Genomic DNA, 24,600 nt, shown 5'->3' with positions numbered 1-24,600 from the left:
GTGTGTGCGTGTGTGTGTGTGCGTGTGTGTGTGTGTGTGTGTGTTACATTAACCTCACGTATCCCCCATACACTCAAACACACACACACACACACACACACACACACACGTAGGGGTCAGAGTGCGTGTCCTTGGCTGCAGTGGCGACATGTTGTTTCTTGCGTTTATCTTCCTTTTTTGCTGACCTGACACTCGGCGTGGACGGAGGTGAGGCGGGTGGGTGGCGGGGCTGTGCAAGGTGTAAATAGCAAGCAAGGGAGGGAAGAGAGACGCTCGAGGAGGCATGGGGAGAGTGAAGAGGGAGGCCAGTTAGGGAGAGCGGAGCAATGGTGGGAGACCGACTCTATCGGCGATCGAAATCTAGGCGACCAAGTCGGCCTGACGACGAGGACTGGCGGGTCTCTGGCAGGCAGGGAAAGCATGAATGCTCCGTGGAGACAAAGCGAGGATTGTTACGTTGCCGGGACTTGAGTATAGCGATGTGGGAGATGTGATGGTGGTATATTAGAAGTTGTGATGTTAAGGCAGTTGCATTTACTATTCATTTCATTATATTTTCATTTTATTACGCAAGTTATAAAGATGTTTTGTGCTACCCTCCACAAATCATATGTACCTCAAAGCACTATTGATTTCTCTCTTTGTTATACCGTATATGGGATGTTGTTTAGGGACTCAAATATATTATGCTTTTCTTTTTCCCCAGATTCATCCGTGTAGGACAACAGACTCCCGTGCATCGGTCATCTCAAGTGCTGCCTGCGTCCTGCGAATGGCGGCTTTGTAATTACTAGACAAAGTTCAGTACAAGGAAAAATAACAAGCGATTCTCAAAACTAAGAACCCTGCCCAAGCACCGCGTTGCTTCATAGGCAGAAGAGTGGCTTCAGCTGCTCAGGCTCCTTTTTCCTTCAGCTTGGCGAGATGGACGAGGCCTGAGGCCTGAGCGGCGGCCACTAGTACACTATGCTGTCGTGTAAGTCTTTTCATCCTCTAAAAGTTTCAAAGCACAGACAGCTCTGCCATGTTCAAACCAGTGGTGAACTTAAAATTCGTCGAATTCATGGTATCGTCAGTCAGGCCAGGCCCAAGAGATCCGTTGTCTTGTGTCTCTCTGGGTTCCTTGAGTGAGTCCACAGGAAAAGGCAGATAGTTAGGACAAGCGTCAACATCCAGTAAGCGAACATAGGTCAGGTCAATCAAGAACCTTTATCTCTCAAAGAAATGTTAATAACACTCCTCCTCCTCCTCCTCCTCTTCCTCCTTCTCCTTCGGCCTATCGCTTCATGCTTCCTTGTGACCAAAATTAAGACCACAATTATTTTAGTTTTGTACGAATCTCGGGTATTATAAAAAATGAGTAGATTTCTGGTAATTGAGCGGACACGGTGGGGTGTGAGTAGCCACTAAAATCTCACCATGGCCGTTTGATAGCCAGAAAGCTATTCCTTCAACATAAGATCTGAGAGACATTCAATTATATGATATTTTTGCTTTCTTCATAATGTTTTACAGTGCCATTTTTTTTATTTTTTTGATATCCATGTTTTGGAACCATTCCAAGAGTGTTGAACAAAATTCGCTTCTGAATAATATTTGTAAACTTCATATCAACCACAGTCCTGCATCCTTGGAAGCCCAAGGAAGGCGTTAGGGCTTACAAGGTGTTCATGAAAAGAAAAACAACTCGTACTATTGTCTCGGCGACTCGGGAATTCAGAATATAAGCAATTTGCCTTCTGGAAGAAAGGACAATTTTAATCCATCTTTGTTCACTGACGGAAAGATATATGAAAGACCTTCTTGACGCTCACTAACTTTAATTAAAAGTTCACATCCAGGAATGAATTAGTGATTAAAGAATGTTCCGTTGAGCATTTACGTAAAGACTTTATGCTTTCAGTGACTAGCCATCATGTGTCTTGCACCCTAATGACGCTTGAAGTAAGAGAGAACACTGAAATATTCAACAAAAAGCAATTGTGTAAAAACACTGGGAGCCATGTGGTGGACGCCTGGCGGCAGTGAGCAGCCGAGGGCCGCCGCCACGCTGCCCGCCGGAGTGCCGCCACCCGGCCCCGGCCCCGGCCATGCAGCCAGTCGCGGCTGCTGCTCGAGAGAAACGAAGCTTAGAATTGCCTTGTATACACAGGCACGGGTCTTGGGTGTTCCTGGAGCAGGAAGAATAAAGGACAACACTGATGAAGAGGTGATATCATTTATTTCATGTCAAGAACAAGGAAACGATTCTCTTGTGACTGCCGAGTCGCCTTTTCTCTCCACTGAAGGGCGCCAGCACACACATGAAGTATTCAAAGGGAGAAAGCTAAAGGAAAATGTTGATCTCTGCAAAGAAAAACCGAGGAACGCTGATGGTGAAATCTCCGGCACCGGCAGCCGATGGGCACCACCTCGCGACCTGTCTGCCCCGCCGGCGAGCATTCACACTCATGTTACAGGATTATCCGCGCTGCCCAGCCGCCGTCACCGCCGCTCCTGGAACTGGTTCAACGAGACGGGAGGAAGACGTTTACCCCCACGCCTAAGGACGCGACTCCTAGGAACCCCGACGTGGGCGTGGCTGTGGGCGGCGGCGCTGGTGGTGTGGTGGTGTACTGCCGCAGCCACGGCGGGAGACTGCCGCTTCCCGGCCAACCAAAGTGAGTTATTTTGTTGTTGTTGTTGTTGTTGTTGATGATGGGATTAATTTTCCTTCTAATTATGTACAGTATGATAATATTAATACAATTATAATAATGAAGATTTTTAGAATATAATAATAATAATAATAATAATAATAATAATAATAATAATAATAATAATAATAATAATAATAATTATTATTATTATTATTATTATTATTATTATTATTATTATTATTATTATTATTATTATTATTATTATTATTATTATTATTATTATTATTATTATTATTATTATTATTATCAGTATTATTTTGATGGTTATGAATATGGTGATGCAGCAGCTGATGATGATAATGTTGATAATGTTGATAATGATGCTGGGGATGCTGGTAAAGATATTCTTTATCAATGTCTTGGAGAGAATTCCTTTACGGTGTGTCGCTTTCCGCTGCTCGCGTCACGGGGCTGCCGGGCGCCAGGGTCTGGTTTGGTTGGATTTTCATGAGCCGTTGGTAAACGATAACAACCAGGATCTCTTCCCTTCCCTGTTGATCCCCATCGACCTTTCCTCCTCTCCTATTCTTCCCTTTACGGTTCTTCTTTCTCATATGCTCCCGTCGACTTCAAGTCTCTTCCTACTACTTCTCAACTTCTCATACTTTTCTTTCTTATAAACTTAAACTGAGGACATCTTGTTACATCTTATATATTTGGATCCAATACAGAAAAGGGATATAGGTTAGGTATGACAGTAGCATGTGGCGTAACAGCACTAAGAGGCGTGGAAACATGGAAGTGATGGCTACTCTGCCCTTGGACTCACCGTATAACTTGAATAATTGAATTAGAGCTCGGCAGCCGCTACATGACCTTTTCAAGAAGCAAACCAGAGGAGCAGATGTAGCTTCCCGTTACGAGTTGAAAAACGGGAAACCATACAGTTGTAAGAGGGAATTAAGGATACCGGAGCCTGCTCAGTACTGATCGTGACGGCAGATGGAAAGCATATATAAATTTACTGTCCGCTGGGAGGGTCGCTGCATCACATAACGCATCCCGCCCAAACGTGCTGCCCCGCATCTGTAATAAATAAAGCTCCCCTTTGTTGTGTCTGGAGCTGCAGCCCGTCGCCGAGTATTCCTCAGATCGAGCTTGTCAGGCGCATGGTGATGATAAATTACAAATATTAAAGTGACAAAAAATACGAGACAAAGTACTCGCCGCCCTGAAGGACACCGGGTGCTGCTCCAGACTCAATAACGGGGCCCTCGAGTTATCAGACAGGCGGGGCGGCGCGTCAGGGAGGACTTCATTGTCATAAAGCTACCCTCGCGGCACACAGTAAATCTTTATTTTTCTATCTGGCGTCACGATTAACACAGTAGGCTCTGGAATCCCTTCGCCTCACAACTGTATCGTTTATCGTTTTCGAGCTTCTTGAAATGTTATGTAACGGCTGCCGAGCTCCAATGTATTTTTTCAAGGTATAAGAAGAGTCCAAAGGTATTAGGGCACACACACACACACACACACACACACACACACACACACACACACACACGTTATTGAAAAAAATGTTGACTGACAACAATAACAACAACAACAATGATAACAATAACGACAACAATACTCTACTATAACTACTATTTATACTACTACTACTACTACTACTACTACTACTACTGCTGCTACTTCTACTACTACTACTACTACTACTACTACTACTACTACTACTACTACTACTACTACTACTACTACTACAAATAATAATAATAATAATAATAATAATAATAATAATAATAATAATAATAATAATAATAATAATAATAATAATAATAATAATATTAATAATAATAATAATAATGGTAATAGTAATGAGTCCTTAAAGATAACCAATGGACATTTCACTGAGGGACTTTTGGCCGAAGGGTCCGACAGCCATTTGTCCGAACGGACTATCGAGCGATCAGACAATTAGCAGAACGGACAATAATTAGTCGAATGGACATCTAGCTTTCTTTATTTTAAGTTTTGAGACTAAACAGAAAACGATTTATGGGTGACTGTCCTCTACACAATACATAAATCCTCTGTGCCTCCTTTTAAGAGTCTGCGGTGTGTGGAATAGATTTACTTTGTGTGTGTTTTCTCCAGCGTGTTCCACACACTGAGTTCAAATGTCGGTCTTCGTCTTCCACGCTGCAACTGTACAACACTAATCCATGTCGCTTCAAAGTAACCAAAAAACTCCGAGAAAAGTTCCTCCGTTTCATCACCTACACACGAGGTGCTCCACGGACAACAGCCTCCTGAGGGACGGCACAGAAGGACTGAGCAGAGGATGACAGTGGCCCGCCCCGCCGCTGGCCGTCTTGTTTCAAAACTAAGAGAAGAGGAGCCGCTGTGGGCGGTGACAACGGGGCAGGCAGCACCTGAGTGGTTTTGAAAGAACAAAAGAATACCAGATATTAAACACGAGACTGAACTCACACTGAGAATATAAGGAAGATGACAAAATCTTTAACTATTAAAGAACATTGAATAAAAATTCTGCTTAAATGCAATAATGAATTTCTATTGTTTTATCATTTCTTTTATAATGTGATTCCATTATCATCAGTGTTATTTTTCCTTTATTGAAAGGTCAATAACTATTTTCCAATCAAGTAACGAAGTTACATTTCTACCCTTTGTTATAAAAACAATTACATTGCAGAGAGCCACTATATTACAAAAGGAAATAACAAACAAAATAAAGGAGAGAGCTTCAGAAATTCATGCGACCAAGGGCTCGTTCTGCTAATTGCCCGTTCGGTGTATTGTCCGTTCGGTCAAACGGCTGTTTGTTAGCTGAAATGTCCGTCGCTGAGATGTCCGTTGGGCACGTGACCGGAAGCCTGTTGCTGATGCTGATTATTTTTAGTAGTAGTTTTTTATTTTTATTTTTATAATAAAGGAAATAGCTCTTTTTCTTCTTCTTCTTCTTCTTCTTCTTCTTCTTCTTCTTCTTCTTCTTCTTCTTCTTCTTCTTCTTCTTCTTCTTTACTGTCTGACACTGATTACTGACACTTTGTATATCTTATTTCTTATACATATGCACATGCAGCGGTGTACTTGTAGCAAACTGCCCTCGTAAATGTATCGTGGGTGTTTTTTGATTCCTTCTGTTTTACTGATTCATATTTTAAAGTCTACAGGCTACGACATTACTATGAAAATCCACTTGTGCCACTAACAGTTTTGCGCCGGCCACTGCTTTAAGTTGTCTTACAGTTGCTATTCGAATGCACCCTTTTTTAGACTTCAGAAATTTTTACAGCTCCGTTGACACTATGTGCAACGCAAAAAAAAAAAAAAAAAAAAAAAAAAAAAATCGCAACACGCTGCTCCAGCCAATTTCTTCAAATTCATTGCTGTGTTTTCAGTTAAAACTTAATTTCTTGTTTTCAAAAGGAAATGCAGCGCAGTGGATTTCATGGGTGTTGGTGCAACTTTGCGTGGCTGATGGTCCTATTACATTGGCAGCAGGTCTACAATGACCAACAGTGAGGGAAAACCCAGCTCACGGAAAGAATATCAGAGATAATCCGAATGAACATAAGAACATAAGAACATAAGAACGCAGGAGTCTACAAGAGGCCGGTAGGCCTGTACTAGGCAGCTCCTTTGACCCTAAGCTCCCGTGTATCTAACCCCACCTAATATCGCTGTCCATTAATTTATCTAGTCTATTTTTGAATGTGATAATTGTATTGGCACTCACCACATGACTGCTAAGCCTATTCCACTCATCCACCACCCTGTTAGTAAACCAATTTTTGCCTATGTCCCTGTTGAATCTGAATTTATCCAGTTTAAACCCATTACTTCGTGTCCTACGCGGTTCTCTTACCAACAAAACCTTATGAATGTCTCCCTTATTAAAGCCCTTCATCCATATATAAACCTCGATCATGTCTCCACGCACCCTTCGCCTTTCTAGAGAATGCAAGTTTAACTGTTTGAGTCTTTCCTCGTATGGCAAGTTTCTCAGCCCCTGAATCATCTTAGTCATCCTCCTCTGCACCGATTCTAACATTTTGATATCCATTCTGTAGTAAGGTGACCAGAACTGAACCGCATAGTCAAGATGAGGTCTAACTAATGCTAAATATAGTTTGAGGAAGACTTCGGGGCTTCTGTTGCTTACGCTCCTTGAAATAAATCCCAGTACCCTATTAGCTCGATTTCTAGCTTGAATGCATTGTGCCCTTGGACGGAGATCAGAGCTCACTAAGACCCGAAATCCCTCTCGCACCCAGACCTGCTTATGAGAGTGTCATTTAAGCAATAGTTATGTGAGGGGTTGTTCCTACCTACACTCAGAATACTGCACTTCCCTACATTGAACTCCATCTGCCATTTATCTGCCCAGTCATACAATCTGTTGAGTTCACCTTGGAGAATACTAGCGTCCCGATCCGACTCAATTACTCTACCGATCTTGGTATCATCTGCAAATTTACTAACATCACTACTAATTCCTGTATCTAAGTCATTGATATAAATAATAAACAAAAGTGGACCTAATACCGAACCTTGTGGGACCCCACTCGTAACACATCCCCAGTCAGATCTTTTACCATTGATTTGCACTCTTTGCTTCCTATTGCTAAGCCACGCCTTGACCCAGTTCAAAACTTTACCCTCTACTCCGTGAGCCTGTAATTTAAGCAACAGTCGTTGGTGAGGAACTTTGTCAAACGCTTTACTAAAATCAAGATAGATTACATCATAATTTTCATCTCTGTCAACCGCCTCAAATACTTTATTGTAGAAGGACAAGAGATTGGTGAGGCATGACCTACCTTTTGTGAACCCATGCTGCGAGTCGTGAATTAAGCTCTCGTTGAACGTGATAACATCATGAGTAGCAACCTATTACTGGCCTTGAATTGAAAAATGTAGTCAGTATCAGTCATCACATATGCTTTAGAAACCTAACGTTTCACAAAAAAAAAAAAAAAATGGAAAAAAATGGTAAGAGGTGAACAAAGAGGGATTGAGAGAAGAATGTTTGATTTAGCTTTGGAAAGATAGAAAACGAGATCATGGCTTAAGAAACAGACAAATGTTGAAAATATTCTAATGATTAAGACTTTTGCAGAGCTAAACACGTAGAAGTGATAACAGTTGGATAACCAAAGTAAGAGAATGGCAGACCGAAAGCTGTAGAAAAAGTCAGGGCAGACAAAGGTGCAGGTGGATGAATGAAATTAGAGCACTTGGCGGAGCGGGATGACGTACACTAACAAGAGCGGCAGAGCACGTTGGGTCCGTGATTATGCCGATGATGGTTAATATATATAAAAAAAAAGTGTAATGACATTGAAAAGAGAATTACATAATGAAAACTATCAAGATATTAAGGACGATGTCAAAGTATTTCAGGTTAAAAAAATGTACGGGCATCGGACATTGCCTTCTGTTCATTAGTTACTGAAAAAATGTGAAGCGTGTGAAAAGCGAAGTCCGATGCACGTAAAAAGTTCAGATGAGTAATTTCCGGTGTGGTGGTGACGGTGAAGGTGAGGCAACGCAACACTGGCGAGGGGACGAAGAGACGCCAGCATCGGTATGGGAAGGAAGCTGCATGGACTGTCTGACCGCAACCTCTTGTCTAGGGCTAATATATGAAGTTCTCTCTCTCTCTCTCTCTCTCTCTCTCTCTCTCTCTCTCTCTCTCTCTCTCTCTCTCTCTCTCTCTCTATCTCTATCTCTCTCTCTCACACACACACACACACACACACACTTGGCGTAAGTAGATAGACACACGTCACCGATTTCCAAGAGGTTACAAGTAATAAAAGGGACACCTATTTCGGAATGAAAAAATTAGAATTTTCCGTTTAATTTTCAGAAGAATAACAAGCATCGCGTAGATATTCCCTCCCTCTCATTTTTCGGGTGAAGTGAACGGGAATGTCTCGAATGGGAAATGCAAGATGACTTTTAAAGCAGTAGAAATCAAGAGGTTGTCTCTGGTCCAATTAGAATGGTGAAAAGTTATTGTGTTCTCTGTCCCAGCCTGCGCGAAAATTGTGTTGTGAGTGGGAGGACACGCGGCGGCCCCTGCTGGAGAGGGGAACAGGACCCACGCCGGTGGAAACGAATAGCGCGTGCACCATTATGTACTGGAGGTTTGCAACGTAGCGACACGAATAAAGGAACAATATAATTAAAATTGCAAAGAAGATTGCGGAGCCATACGTCTACTAAGGCATTCTGATTAAGAAAAAGAATGAAGGCAAAATAATTATATTAGTCAGAGAAAGAAAAAAAAGAAAAGAAAAACAACACTAAAGGAGAACAATAAAAAAATGTCCTTTTTGTTATATCCTATTAAATAATTCTGAAAACGAAGTGAGAAAATAATTGGAGCAGATAAAAAATGAATATGGTATGACCTTTGAAAGATACTTGGTCACAGATAGATGATTAATGTCACGGTCCACGTAGCTGCCACACGTTCAAGGGACTCGGGATGTGACTTACTCTAGTTGAAATAAAGTAAAAATATAAATAGTTTGCTTAGAAAATTATGACTTCTAATGAAAAAACATTACCATAAAATTTTGCCTGAATTTTGCCATATGATTACCAGTGTCATAATAGAAACATCAGTTTTATGCATCTGAAAAGTAACCGATATATGCTACTGAAGAAAACAATAAACGAAACAGGAATAGGGTGAGTACAGATAGAAAATAATAGGACGTTTACCGTCAGTGAAATTCAAAAAGAGGAAGAGCATCATTACATACCGTGACGAATATTCTGGAGTGGATCTCAGAAATCATATAGTGTGCTCGAAATCAAGGAAAACTAATAGTGGTGCAGATAAGAATAGCTAGAGCGTGTATCTTAAACTATACTGAGACAGAGGAAGAATACATTTAGCGGGCGAAGAATGTGAGTCATTCGTTTCAGGAAATGCGAATAAGATACTAACCATTAAACGATACTTGGAAATAATAAACTACGTAATATTTTTTACAAGCATGAACAATTTATAGTGGCGACTGAACCAGCGATACCATGCAGCTCCGGGCAGACAGGCGAGCGAACAATGCTTCGAGTTGCTATATAGAGACACCAGAAGGGGAAATGGGAGTGCCGTTGTTCATTCATCACCGGGGACCTGTCTCATTACTTTAGAGGTAGTGTATGGCCAATCAAAGTGACGAAAATGCTTAGGTTCATATCATTAGATTCGCACCAGGAGTCTGGTTGATATTAAAGTTGCCATTATTATGCAATTATCATCGTAACCTCCGATCTCTTTCGCATTATGCAGAAGGGAATAATTATACACAAAGATGCTCGGCGACCACGAGAGGCCCATTGGCCTCTACATGGCATCTCTTGAGAACGGGTTATTCACCAACTTCCCTTCTCATTCATGAAGCTCTCTAACTTCCATTTAAGGCATGATGTTTCCATCTGTTTGATATATTCCATTCATCCGCTACCCCCTGGTGAGAAACTTTGTACAATGCTTTACGAAAGTCGAGATATGTAATATGATATTTCTTACTCCTATGTATCGCTTCATATACCTTTTTTTATAAAACGACAAAATATTAGTCAGGCATGGTTTACTTTTAATGAACTCATGCTGGGAGTCATGAATCAGATTATGTGTCCGGAGGTGGTTACAGATATTTCTAGCTATGATTGACCGAAGAGTTCTTTTTTTACAACCGTTGACAAATTAATTGTCTGAATTATCTCACTTCGTGAATAGAGGTACTACATCGCTCTTTTATATAAACTGTCAAGTATCCTAATCGTACAACGTTTTGGGAGGACCACATTACAATCTCGTTGGTTTTCAAAATGCTTTATGCTCACTTGTTATAGTATCAGGAGGATTACATTTTGTCGTTGCTAATTCTCCATGAATGTCGAAAACCATCTTGTCATGAAGTCTCACGCGAAGTCTGTATACAAGCTCGATAATTCTCACAAACCTTATGATTCTGGTTCCCTCCGTTAGGCTTGCAAAAAATAACCTTGTATCTGTCACGTGAATCTTAAACTTATGAAGACCCTCGATGGGACGAAACGAGCTATAACATAAATAGTAGCAGTAGACTTTGGTACCGAGTATGATGTTTGCATTACTACTACTATTACTAGTACTACTACTACTGCTACTACCACTACCACTACCACTATCACTACTACTACTATTACTACTACTACTGCTACTACTACTACTACTACGTACTACTACTACTACTACTACTACTACTACTACTACTATGTCCAGCAAATCTTAAGTGGCGGCTCTGACGTAGACAGCCCGCTAGACTCTGTTGCCACGTCTCCAACTGACCTCGCACACCATGCCTCTCACACCCTTTTCTCTCTCTCTCTCTCTCTCTCTCTCTCTCTCTCTCTCTCTCTCTCTCTCTCTCTCTCTCTCTCTGTGTGTGTGTGTGTGTGTGTGTGTGTCTCTCTCTCTCTCTCTCTCTCTCTCTCTCTCTCTCTCTCTCTCTCTCTCTCTCTCTCTCTCTCTCTCTCTCTCTCTCTCTCTCTCTCTCTCTCTCTCTCTCTCTCTCTCTCTGTCTGTGTGTGTGTGTGTGTGTGTGTGTGTGTGTGTGTGTGTGTGCGAGAAAAGTGGGGGTGTACTCTCATTCGGGGAGTATGGTGCACGACAATGGATAATAATAATAATAATAATAATAATAATAATAATAATAATAATAATAATAATAATAATAATAATAATAATAATAATAATAAACCTCTTTTAAAAAATGCACCAAGACTCTTTACCCCTTGGGTGGTATGGAAATAAGGTCAAAGTGTAATATTTTAATGTTCTTAGCGACCACTCCTTCCCACTCCTGGCCATCCCCAGCGGAACCTCACCATTCACCTGGATGACTCGCATCAAAATTTGCTTGACGGTCCTGGCATTCCATATATAGGTACAGTCTCAATATTTTATCATAATTATGCCATATGGCTGATATTGTATGGCAGATGGCAGACACACACCCAAAAATGGCAGAAATGCGATAATTAAAGCAGGCAGAGCAACTGGCAACTGCGGTGTGTTGGGTTGACTTGAGCTGACAACGCCGCGGTGGCAACTCTGCCAAGTGTTGTACAAATTTCTTTGTATTCACTCACAGGTAGAGAATCAATCATAAAAAACATATTTGTTTTTATACTAGAGTGAGAGAGAAAGAGAGAGACACGGGGAGAGAGAGAGAGAAGGGTGTGAGAGGCACGGTACGCAAGGTCAGTTGGAGACATAGCATCAGTGTCTAGCGAGCTGTCTACGTCAGAGCCGCCATTTACTACTATTACTACAATTAATACAGTTTCAATAACTACAGCAGCAGTGGCATCATTACGTAATGTCAGATTTGCTAATTTCCAGCGGATTGAAATATTGGATCTCTTTCTGTGAGTGTTTCGTCTTCGTTCTCCAGTGTGTGTGTGTGTGTGTGTGTGTGTATGTGTGTGTGTGTGTGTGTGTGTGTAAGATTATTTTTTTTCAATGTATGTGTCTGTCTGCCTGTCAGTCTCTCCGTCTATTTTTCTTTTTCTTTCACTGCCTATTAGTTTCTTTCAAAATATCAACATATCATCAGCCACCTTGGGCTGATTTCAAATAAGAATCAAGTTTGGGCTGTTTCTTTCCCTTCCTCTACGATCCCTTTCGGTATCGACCCTTCTCCATATACGTGCCGCAGTCTCCCACATGCTAAAAATGTCCACCGATGACGCACAAACTTTAGACAAATTCTTATCCATCGTCGGTAATGAAAAAGCAATTTTAGACATAATATCGGATCGGCGGTGAGATCATAAACATTAGCGCTCTCTGATTCCTCCACTTACGGCGCATCATCCTGTTTACCGCACGGTCGACGCTTGTTTTGACAGACTAATGAGACTTACAAGGTAGGCAGTTTGATGGTCGCGTGATTAACTTTATTTTTGTGTCTTGTTGACGAAATTATGTCCAAGCTTGACGCACTTTCTTAACTGTCAAGTTCTTTCTAGTTCATGTAAAGGTTTGTTACTAATTTAACCTTTTTGTAATAAAGAGGTATGGCTCGCGTCGGTGAAGTGATTTTACTGGTGTCAGCCGGGGTTTGTGTCCCGCGTCCCGGCTTTGTGGGTGTGAAGTTTTAGCCGTACCCGTAGATCCGTCATTCCTGAACTCCAAGCTCAGTCGCGGAGGGTGCTGACTGGCGACTGCGAATCTACAGCGTGGTTAGACAAACACGTGATGTGTTTTGGTTTGGCGTTGGCTTGGAGATGTGTCTTGAATTACCCCATTAAGCAAACGTGTTCTCGATCTTTATTATCTCGCGATGCATGACGAACCTATTTTTTTTCTGGGATGATTTCAGGTTTGTTTTCTGCAGTGTGTTATTGTTTGGAGTTTGCTATGACAGTAACACGTCTAAGCTAAATCGGAGTTCGGTATATCGTTATGTCGTGGTAGAAGAGGGATGAGCCTTTTCCGGTCGCTGGTTGTCTGGATGGTGGTCTTGCGTAATGCTTTTCGGTAATGCTTAATTCCAGATGAGCCGTGTTACAACAATCAATCAATCAATCAGTGGGGACATACGCCGGGGGGCGCCTCGCCTCGCCCACCCTACAACGCCAAGCCCGGGGGTCCCTCCGGGCGAGTCTCCATGCAGGCCCCCTTCCCAACCCGAGTACCTCCCAACAGGATCTATCGACTTGCTCAAGTCACGAACTCCGTAGGCGTCCCCTTGGCCTCCTCCACTCAGGATTGTCTCTTACAGAGACAACCCGATGAGCAGGATCAGCTTCAGGGTAACGTGCCGCGTGCCCGGATAGCCGGAGTTGGCGTTGACGGACTGCCATACGGCAGTCAAGACCGCATGCAACCCACGGATGAAGGCCTCACCTCCAGCTTTGAGCAGCTCCGCACTGATGTTACAGGTGCCAGGTGCCTTTCCACCCTTCAACTTTGCCACAGCCTCTCTGACCTCAACCAGAGAGGGTGGGCTTTCGTTAATGGGTGGATCAGCATCCGCCACCTGCAACCCAGCAACTGGAAGCTTCCCACGTGGAGGGTCCGCCATGTACAGCTGCTCAAGTACTCAACCCAACGAGCGCTCTGCCCATCCATGTCCGACACGAGGCAGCCGTCAGCTGTTCGGATAGCGCTCACCTGAGAGGAAGACTTGGAGCGGAGCTTCTTCAGGCCTCGGTAAGCAGGTCGGAGGTCATTCGCATTTAAATGGGCCTCGACTTCCTTAGCAAGACCCCTGACATACCTCTCCTTGTCTCTCCTCAGGAGAGCTCTAGTCCTACGCGACAGAGCCCTGTATTGGTCCCGATTCCCAGTAAGTCTGGCAGCGCGACTCTCCTCAATATTCTCCAGCGCCTCCACCGAGGCAAAGCCACTCCCAGATCTCGGGCGCTCTCCACTCTACTCCTTGGCCGCTCGCTCTCCATTAAATCCAAGTTTACTCTGCCATTTTATCCTGTGGTTCAGGATAAACTTTTTTTCCGTGGTTTTTATTAATTTATTTATAGTTTTTTTCTGCTTTCGGATGCATGGGTAGTATATTACCTTTCTATTGTATTTCATTAATCAAAAATGTTCACTATTTTATCAAACTGTAGTCGAGGATGAGCCTTTTTCAGTATTTTTTGCAGGGGGGGGGGGAGGGTGGTGGTCTTGCCCAAGGACTAATTAACTAACAAGGGCGAAGAGCGGCTTGACGTCTGACGAACCCGCAGGAAACAGTGGGTGAGGAGGCGCGGCAGGGACAAGGGTCGGCCGCTAATCCGTTGAGCGTCGCTGGTCGCAGGTCTCGGCCGCTTCAATGGGCCACGCATCAAATAATGTTCCAGGAGATGTGACGCCGGCTACAAGTTTAGCCGTCTGAGTCTCATTGGCGCGGCTTTGCCTCAGTACAATTTTGAATCCCCGTGTGTGGCCGCACGTCTGACCGCCGCTATAACCTTCCCCGGGCCGTCTCGTTGAGGGCCATAACGATGATGTATTGCTACATTCACGACGCCAGCCTGTACTATTCTCCTTCTGGGAGCTTTCCAGGCGCGGCCTTTCAGTGGTCGTTGTGGATTTGACGAGGATGTCAGTGGTGGTGATGCTGCTTTTGTTGGTGCTGCTGCTGGTTGTGGCGTTGGTTTTGTTGGTGCTGGTAGTAGTGGTGTTGGTGGTGGTTGTGGTGGTTGAAGTGGAAGAGATGGTGGTATTGGTGGTGGTGGTGCAGTTATACCGCCCAGGCTGAGGAGCGTGCATGCTTAGCAGGACAGGGCAGAGTGACGGCCCTCATGCCTGGCAAAACTCAACAATGTCAACGGATGATGAACACGCGAACAAATAATAAACATACTTACGTTTCAGGGACTAAAAAAAATTCTTGTAGTAAGCGCTACTCGAGAGGTTTTAATAAACGCTTATTCCGGTTTAAATAATTCACATGGGCTACAAGAAATTACTTATAACAAGGGACTTCTGTACATTATGGGCACCGGCATTACGAGTGATTTCGATGTTCTTCCTTGAAAAAAAAAAAAAAGTTTCGGATACCTGAGGATAAGTAAGGTGGTGGACAGGGAGGAGGTGCTCTAGTGGTCAACGTGTGGGCGCGGTTTTCTGGAGACCCCGGTTCAAGTCTTGCCCGCTACTATATGCCGGCCGAGTGGCCAAGACAACCCACATGCTGTCCTGCTGAGCACCTATCAACGCGGGCTCTAGCGGAACTCTTTCAAGATATCAAATGAAGCTCCGAGGAGCAGCATGGTTCAAGCAAGAATGGCGTCACTATAAAATACTGTTCCACGTTACTAACGGTCTGGGGCGGACCAACAGTCCCCATCAAGAAAGCCTACCGGCGCTATGGGCCATATGTAAAAAGAAAAAGATCAACTGCATTCATTAAGTTTTTTTCGATAAAGTGTTGCCATTGCTCAAGAACAAAAGTCAGAACCAAAAATGAAATCTGAGTGGTTTTGCGTTGAAACAGTTGAAGGTTAAGAAAATGTACTGAAATAGAATATTCATATGCTAATCCACCGAAGCCATAACTTTTGAAACACTAAATAAACATATCAAGAATATATACGTGCACGATGCCGTAAGGGGGTAACATCAGTTATGACAAGCGACACTGCGACACCCTCACAGTAGTAGTCAAAAGATGACCTCAGAAGAGGAAAGGCAAGGGAAACACATCAATCAGTCCCTTTTTTGATATGCACGAAAACAAAACGATCTATTGTTTACTATGACGTGCGTGTTTTCCCTGGGACAGTAACACGGGTCATCCACGCGATAGTCACGAAGACCATTCTTGCCACCGGCAAGTTTGGGGGCTGCAGCAAAAACCTGTGTAATGTCAATGTTACACTAGCCAAGGACATTGAAAAGGATGTGGCTCACCCATGAGGATATGACGAGTCAACAAGCCGTTTAAGTTAACAAACACGAAATTATGTTTGTGTTTCGGTTGCATGAATACGGAATTCAATGTCTTCTTGCACTATGATCGGTCTCACCCATGCAGACATTAACGCAGAAGCTTGAGCGGGGAGGCAGAGGGCTATATATTTAAAAAAAAATCAAACACTTCCTACCTATAAAAATGTCCTTTGTCAGTGATGCGCTTGTTCACTTGGGCGAAAAAAATATGCACAAAAAATAATAAACAAAACGTGCAATGTCACGCTGAAGCAAATTAGTAAGGGGGAGGGACCAACGACAGAAGGAAGAGAGGTAGTGCAGGTGGAGGAGTCAAAGGGTGTGTGTTATGCACCTATTCTGGTGCCCTGCGCATTATTATCCAAATCCAGATCCAGAAAGGAAGGAAAGCAAACCAGCCAGTGCAGCGGGTCTGTTATGGATGACAACAATCGGCCGGATTTTAGAGCGGAACCCCGCGACGCAACTTCCTTCTCACTACAACCCCACCCCCCTCCACCCTAGTGTGTGTGTGTGTGTGTGTGTGTGTTTGTGTAATTCACCACGGCCTGATCACGTGTAGGACTCGCAATCGCCAGCAGGTACCCTCCCGACATGAGCTCTTTATCGTCGATCTCTGGGTACTGCAAGGACCTCACACACCACACACCCCATCCCCCTTGCTCAAGGGGGGGCAGTAACCACTCCTAGTCAACGGAAAGAATCCGGCCGGAGCGGGCTCTAACCAGTTGCGCCACGGAGGTGTGTGTGTGTGTGTGTGTGTGTGTGTGTGTGTGTGTGTGTGTGTGTGTGTGTTGTAGTTATGGCCGTGTATAAACTTCACATTGTATTTATATTGCAGCGCACTGTAAAACCTGTTTTCAGCGCTGACTCCATATTTTGTTTCTGTCACCACCACACCATGTTAATTTGTCGTGACATAAACCACCGGTCAAATTATTGTGTAAAGACATGATTGTTATAAGCGGCCAGTTGCAGCATTTGTGGCCAGGTTATGTTGTGAGTAATCAAGCATGAGCCACTCTCAAATTTACTTATTTAGCTTAGATGTACGTCGTTTTAGGAATGTCTTATAAATAATTTTTTTTCTGTCAGACCTGCACCAAACAGAGACGCAGCAGCTGTTTCTCACACATCCCCCTGGCGCGCCATACACCTTTCCTCCCTGCTCGCCGAACACGAAATCGTCCAATAAATTTGAATCGCATGAAACAACGACCTTGAGACGTCAAGTAACTAGCAACATGTTCGCCTCACTCTCCTTCCTTCTCGTCCTTAATAAACACGGCTCTGCCACTTCCCCCACTACTCTGTAAACACGCCCATAAAAACCACGGGTAACGATTAGCGTTGGTAAGCAAAAAGTGTCGGTGTAAGGTAACATCTGGTGCTGGGTGAGGGGAGGCGAGGCACGGAGCGGCGGCACAGTGTGGCTACGACAGGATGGGGTCGCCACCATTACTATTATGTTGTTGCTTGTGGTGCTGGGGCGCCACTCGCTGCCTCCTTGTCCCGAGTTATTGCTGGTCCCGTCTCATGGCGTTGTCCTTCACTCTCAGATGAGTAGTTTCTTCACCAACAGAGTTTGGCTCGCCAGACACACGTCTTCGTTTCCTCTGCGAGGTGTTTGCCATTTCATTGCATGTTGTGTCTTATTGTTATTTTCAACATATATTTGTTGCTTCTGTTGCATGTGCCGCCGCGCTGCACCTCTGGCCTCGCAGTTCTTCTTATTCTCCGCGTGAAACACCCGTTGGAGAACGAGATAAGGTAAAAGAACAAGCACTGACAGACTCAACGTATTTGCTGAGTAAAGGAGGCAGCTCAAGGACTCTCTCTCTCTCTCTCTCTCTCTCTCTCTCTCTCTCTCTCTCTCTCTCTCTCTCTCTCTCTCTCTCTCTCTCTCTCTCTCTCTCTCTCTCTCTCTCTCTCTCTCTCTCTCTCTCTCTCTCTCTCTCTCTCTCTCTCTCTCTCTATCTCTCTCTCTCTCTCTCTCTCTCTCTCTCTCTCTCTCTCTCTCTCTCTCTCTCTCGCTCTCTCTCTCTCTCTCTCTCTCTCTCTCTCTCTCTCTCTCTCTCTCTCTCTCTCTCTCTCTCTCTCTCTGTGTGTGTGTGTGTGTGTGTGTGTGTACTTTCATCTCCAGCTTCCTTTCTGGCCGTTCTATCTCTGCTGTGGTAGACGGTCACTGTTCTATCCCTAAATTATAAGCAGTGGTGTTCCTCAGAACTCTTTTCTATCTCCCACTTTTTATTGTTCATTAATGACATTTCTAAACCAAAATGTTATATTCACTCTTACGCTGATAACTTTATTCTGCATTACTAAACCTTTTGTTTTGTAACAAACGACCCTCACCAGAAATTATACAACTAAAAGTTTACATAGAACGCTTAACATCTGACTTTGCTTTTTATTTTTTTTAATAAGGCAGGAGCTTGTGTTTTTCAATACCTCAAAACATTTTTCCCACCAGGGAACTCGACACAGCTTTTCAGATATCTGTCCCTGTTCTTGGATAACTCAGAGCTATCACCTTCACTAAACATTTTTGTGCATGCTAAACTGCATATGACAATTTCAGCGGGAAACTTCAAATCCAATTTCTTGCAAAATTATCTTTCCCAATCTTAGTCGTTCTGTATTGTCTCCAACAGTTATATTCTCCTTTCAAAGCTGGTAAACCTGGAATAACCTTTCTTTGTCTGTATGTCCTCATTCCTACGATCTGAACGCTTTCATTACTAAAAATTTTAACATTTGGCATAGTAAAGCCAAAAGAGAGGATGAGTAGGGTATGACCTGAATCACCTACGTAGATTGTGATTTTCTTAGAACGTTTGAGCGAAGAGTTCAGCTTTGGAGAGATATGTGAAGACTGTAGCTCCGTCAGGATGGAGGTGGAAGGATGCAGAAGTGAAGTCGTTGAAGATATTTTTGCTTTTAACAAAGTGACAGAAGTCTGGAGAAATTATAGTCAGCAAGATATGCAATCTGTGCTTAAGAAGGGCGACCGTGATCGACGCGCAAATGGATATGTTGGTCGTGTGGCGATCAGTTGCATTGTGGACTCACTGAAGAGACAGTGTACGTCATGTGCCTTCGAGAGTAAGGGTCATGGCTGCTGCTGCTGCAATGGGGCGTGACTAGCTAGCCAGAAACATTTAATTTGCAAAGGAAATAGAAAAACATCCGTGCATCTACTGTTACACTCTGAATAACTACTCAAGAAAAGGTATGGCAGTACACTTTTCTGTAATTTGTATCCTTCTTAAGAGGCTTGGGACACCCAAACGAATTAGTTCATGGAGGTTTCTTTAGACATTCTGTAAAAATCCTGAGCAGCAACAAAACTCCTTCGTTGAGCATTTTTTATATAATATGGATAAACCAATGATATTCTCTTTTCCTTTTGCTTATGCACCAAAACAAAGCTACGTCATCCTAATCCAATGACATTGTTGAAACAAAAAAGAAAAATCTCCTGTGTGAGAACCTCAAAGCGACCATCGTACGCGACCAGTTACGGGTGATCGGTTCCATGCAGTTGGTTACGTCGGTGTGCGAGCTACCTTAGAGGCTCGGAATATGTGTAAGGTGCTGCACCAGCTACTCTAGATCATTAAGGAGAGGAAATTCGTAGGCTTCTTCACCAGGTTGGTCAGTGAAAGAGGATGAAAGCCAAAGGTGTTGGTGAACGCTGAAATCTCCTGAGATGGAAATTTCAGCCAAGGGAGAGGGAGTCAAAATATGTTCCACTTTAGAATTCAAATAGTCAAATAATTTTATACCTTTGGTAAATAGGTGAGAGATAAGCAGCACAGGCATACTTACTGATTGAATGGCAACTAGGTCTCAGCCATATAGAGAAAAATGCTAAAGCTAGATCGTGGGCACGAGAGGAAGGGATCCCATTGCGTACACAGACGCAACCTTCAGCTTTTGAATGATGAAATTTAGAATAGAGAAAATAACAGGAAACAGATTAGACAATCAGTAGCCTGAGAAATTTGTTGTTTTGACAAGCGGCGTGGCGCTTTTTTGAGTCCTCGACTGCCAAAGGCTTGACTGATCCCACATGAAGGCGCTCAGTTTACACTCACTTGTGATAAACTTCAGTTTCGATGGTATTATCCGAGACACTAATAACTTGTATTTACACACACACACACACACACACACACACACACACACACACACACACGAGGGAGGCCCGGCGCCAGAGCATCGTAATACCCCCGAAACGTGCCGAAGTTGACGTGGCAGTGAATCTATTATAACTTTCTTTCTCTTCTCACGAAACCTTAAAATTCTAAACACAACATTCATCCTCCCGCCTTCATGTTTTCTAACGGAATTGTCCTCTACCTTTTTTTCTTCACACGTGTCGAAATTATATACACAACGCCTGCTCGCCTGCCTGCCTACCTGTCTGCCTGCTTGACTGCCTGCCTGCATTCTTATGTAAATGTCCCTTGCCTAGCTTAGCCTTGCCTGCAAAAATTTACGATGTATGAGAGACTTCTCATGATGTATCGAAATTTCAAACATACGAGTAACAATCGCCTTTCCGCTCCTCTGCCCCTTGCCTTACCTTGCCTTGCCTTGCCCGCAGCGCCTCAGTACGCCACAGATAATTTGAGGTGGGAAGAGTCGTAGTTTCGTATTCGTTTGTCAGGGGAATATAAACGCTACTGCTTGTCCGCCAGCTCTTTCTCTGCTTTGCTTTCTCTTGTCTTGTCTGCAGTGACTTTCAGTACGCCAGAAGCGACTGAAGGGGATAAGAGAGATCCACGGGGGTGCGTCTACGGGGTACATACCCTCGCACATGACCACAACGCTCACTCCCTCGCCCGTCAGCCCTTGGCGAATCTGGCTGTGCGCTGCCTTGCCGTAAACCATTATGGTGATAAGAAAGCTAGTTCCACTGTGCGTACATTAAAGACTCATAAACGTCGCATCACGGAAAATGTAATCGCAGTAATTTAGAATATACGACTACTGCCAACGTCCGCTCAAGGGGAGACGCTAAGTACTGGGGAGTGCTGAAGTTTTACGACCTCTTCCTCTACGACCTGCTTAACTGCAAGGAAAAAAGACAAAGACGGGTTGGATAACTCTCCAACTTGAACTCTGTATTATAAACCTGCTTGTCCTTCCCATCGCGGCGGGAAATGATCGCCGCGTTTCCAGGTGGAGTTCAAAAGTAACACTGTCGGGTCAAGGAGTTTCGTTTATTTTATTTTTTTCTTAGTAAATTGGGCACTACACGAGTGGTAGGTGGAAACGGAGGAGTAGGAGAGGGAGGAGGGTGAAGGGGAGGGGAGGGAGAAAGAGGAGGAGGAGGAGGAGGAGCACCATAAAGTTATCCTCCACTTTTCCTTTTTCTCTTTTTTCGTTTCTTTTCCCCATCAGCACCACGCCTCCCGCTAGGGTGAGGCAGCGGAGGACAGAGTCCGTCTGAGTAACATCAGCCAGTCATCGTCGAGATCACAAAAGAAAATTCAACGGATTCGATACAGCTTTAAATAAAAACTTGTTTTTCATTAGTTTAGTTCAGCGTCATCTCTAGATTTTACAGACTGGCTAATCAGTTTAGGAAGGGAGGGGGTGAGGGTGAATGCAAGGCACGGGTGAGGGGAAGAGTGGGCTTGGAGCTTTTAAGAAAACACAAAAGGGAGGGTAAGTGTTAGGAGCTAAGGGCGTGATGGCAAAGGCTTATGGAAAGGCTGTCTTAGAGGAGGTCGATTAGATAAGTGAGTAGGCGACATGATAAAGTAAGTTACCGAAAAAGAGAGGAGAGGGCAGTGAGCTTAAGGCGACGCTGGAAGGGAGAGTGAGGTGAGAGTTAGATTTTAAGGGCGAAGGGGTGGGAAAATGTTTTTTTCGTCACCAGCGCAGAGCCTCACCCACTAACATGCAGTCTGCTGGTGTGTTTCTGTACAGGGAAAGGAGGAGGAAAAAAGGCTAATTTTCGCCGCCGTGAAATTATTATATCGCCACAAATACATGCAATTGAGATGTACACAGGAAACAATAATAAACCAATAGAGGAAAAGAAACTTTTTTTTTTTTTTTTTTTTTTTTTTTGCGTGAGAAGGTTTTGTGATTATTCCTCCACATAGCTATATTCTTTCCGTGCCCCGAAGCCTCTACACGCGGCGGAGACTGGGGATGACCGTGCCTGCCCACCCTCCTCCCTTTGTGTATCCCTCCCTTCATTGCCTTCCTCCCCCGTGCCTTCCCACGCCCCTGTCTGGCTGCCTGAGGAACTCAGGTACTAATTTACTTCGTGGACACTGCTTTTGCTTTACTAGTCCGTCCGTCCACGGGGAAGCGCACACTTTTCAAGCTTCATGGCGCTGTTTTTTGTTATTAGTTTTGTGACGGTTATTATCAATATTTCGCGGTTAGGGAAAGTAGACCTAATCTAAACGACAATAAAAGCAGTTCCGCAATATGCTGGTCTTACGGAGAGATTAGGAGTCGTCAGAATAAAATGCCAAATGTAATGCCGTAAGTGCGTTGATACCCCTTCTTATAAGAGATAATATGACAGGAAAAAAGAAAGAACACCCCTTACGTCATCAGTGAAATGGAAGGTGGTACAGTTAGGTTACGAGTTTTCGGGCCTCATAGGGACTCGCTGCGGAAATTTTCGTATGCCGCCCTCTACCTCTTGACCCTCTCTATCTGGCTGGTCGATGGACAGGAACATGGGAAAACATTTAGAAAATAACCTACAATAATATTGATGTCACGGTCAGTTCTGTATCCTCAGGCTGTTGTTATACTGCACAGTCTTATCCGTCCCGGTCTGGTCGATACGATATACAGACGAACTAATAAAACAGATGGAAAATAGGCAGTAATAATCAGAACACTGTAGTCAGCTCTGTGTCCTCGGGTTGCTCATCCGGCAGTCTCCAAGGCAATAAAAGCGGAGCTGAGCGCCAAAAAACTGGCCCTTTACAAGACCTCTCCTCATCATTAGCCTTTCCTAAAGTGAGACTCGTTCATATATTTCACAATTACTTTGTCCTTTTCCTGTTTTTTGGGGGGTTGTCGTGTCCTACATTATCCCCTTTGGCCATCAGAAGCAAAAACAAAAGTCAAACCAATGTTGCGCCGTTAATTTTTGTTTCTTTTCTTTTATTTAGGTGCCGGCTGTAGCGCCGGTAGGCTGTCTTGAGGGGTCTCTTGGACGATCCCAGCCCATCAGTGGCGGAGGCGCATTTTATTTATAGTGACTGCCGTGATGAATGACTTTTGCTTGGCCCATACGGTGCTCCGCTTGAGCGAAGTTAGGGTTGATTGATGATCTGGGCAGCATGTGGGTAATCTTCCCCCACTCGGCAATAGTTGAAAAATTAGCGTGTTTCAGTAGGACTCAAACCCAGGTCCACGGAGTCACCACGCCCGCACGCTGACCACTCAGCCACCGCCGCCGCTGCTTGTTCGTCACGGAGACATATGAGACTCGTTCAGTATTTCCACATTCACTTCGGCGTTTCACTATCCTTTGTTTATGTACGATCAGATCAATCAGACACCGCTAGAAGTATTATGGTCCTTAATTTTAGCATCTTTCGTTTTCTTTATAGGTATATCATATTAATGGTAATCTTATTTAATTTTTGATTGACTTTTCATATATTTTAAATATAATCCCCGGTCATGATTTGCCTTGCGGGACCTGTTTCCGGCGGTGGAGCCAGTCATGTTCAGGAATCACCTGGTTATTAATCGTCGGCGCTGAAGCTTTAAGACTAAGCTGTTATTGTTATGCATGCAGCCATTAAAATATCTCTTGCTGTCGGCTGCCTCGGAAACAAACCTATAATCGACTGGTCTGGTTTGTCTGGGGTCTGGATCCTGCCTCATTTTGTTCTCCAGTTTCCTTTTTGTTTTCTCCTTGGTTGTACGTGAGTTCAGAGTATGCGTCTCTCTTACCACGGGAAGAAAAACAAGCACAAAAAGCTCACTTTGTTATACGCTTTTCATATACACCCACACGAATCAAACCCCATGACTGACTGACTGTATTCGAATAGGGAAATTATGTTCGAATTACACGAAATAAACTTTACGTGTCCTCCAGAAATGCAAACCTCGCGTACAGCCAGAGCTAGAGCTGCCTTTGCTTAAGTCCCCAGCAACAGCACGCCATATGCGGTCGTGTTTTGTGGAATTAGTGTACGAAACAGATTTATAAGGGACTGTGTGTAGAATTATTTTTTTGAGGGTGGGAGGATTACGAGACAATATATCTTGTAATACGTTTAATTTAGGTCACAGCACACACACACACACACACACACACACACACACACACACACACACACACACACACACACACATAGGAAAACAAACGAGTGCGGCGAGATGAGTGACGGTTAGACTTCATGAGAGGGTGAGGGAGGGAGGAGAGAGGAAGGGAAAAGGGAGAGAGAAAAGGAAGGT

The 24,600-nt window shown here is 43.8% G+C and overlaps 1 protein-coding gene across 1 annotated transcript in view; it reads left to right on the top strand.

Moving 5' to 3' along the window:
• The first annotated feature begins 982 nt into the window (after positions 1 to 982).
• Positions 983 to 24,600, top strand: part of LOC127006426 (uncharacterized) — a 50,202-nt gene continuing 26,584 nt past the window's right edge. The window contains exon 1 of the mRNA XM_050876378.1: positions 983 to 2,660. Coding sequence (XP_050732335.1) covers positions 2,003 to 2,660 — 658 coding nt within the window. The 5' untranslated portion in view covers positions 983 to 2,002. The remainder of the gene's footprint in view (positions 2,661 to 24,600) is intronic.

Source organism: Eriocheir sinensis, chromosome 32 (assembly GCF_024679095.1).
Source record: "Eriocheir sinensis breed Jianghai 21 chromosome 32, ASM2467909v1, whole genome shotgun sequence".
NCBI classification, from domain to species: Eukaryota; Metazoa; Arthropoda; class Malacostraca; order Decapoda; family Varunidae; genus Eriocheir; species Eriocheir sinensis.
Note: the sequence above shows the minus strand (reverse complement) of the source record. Positions and strands in the feature narration are given on the sequence as shown.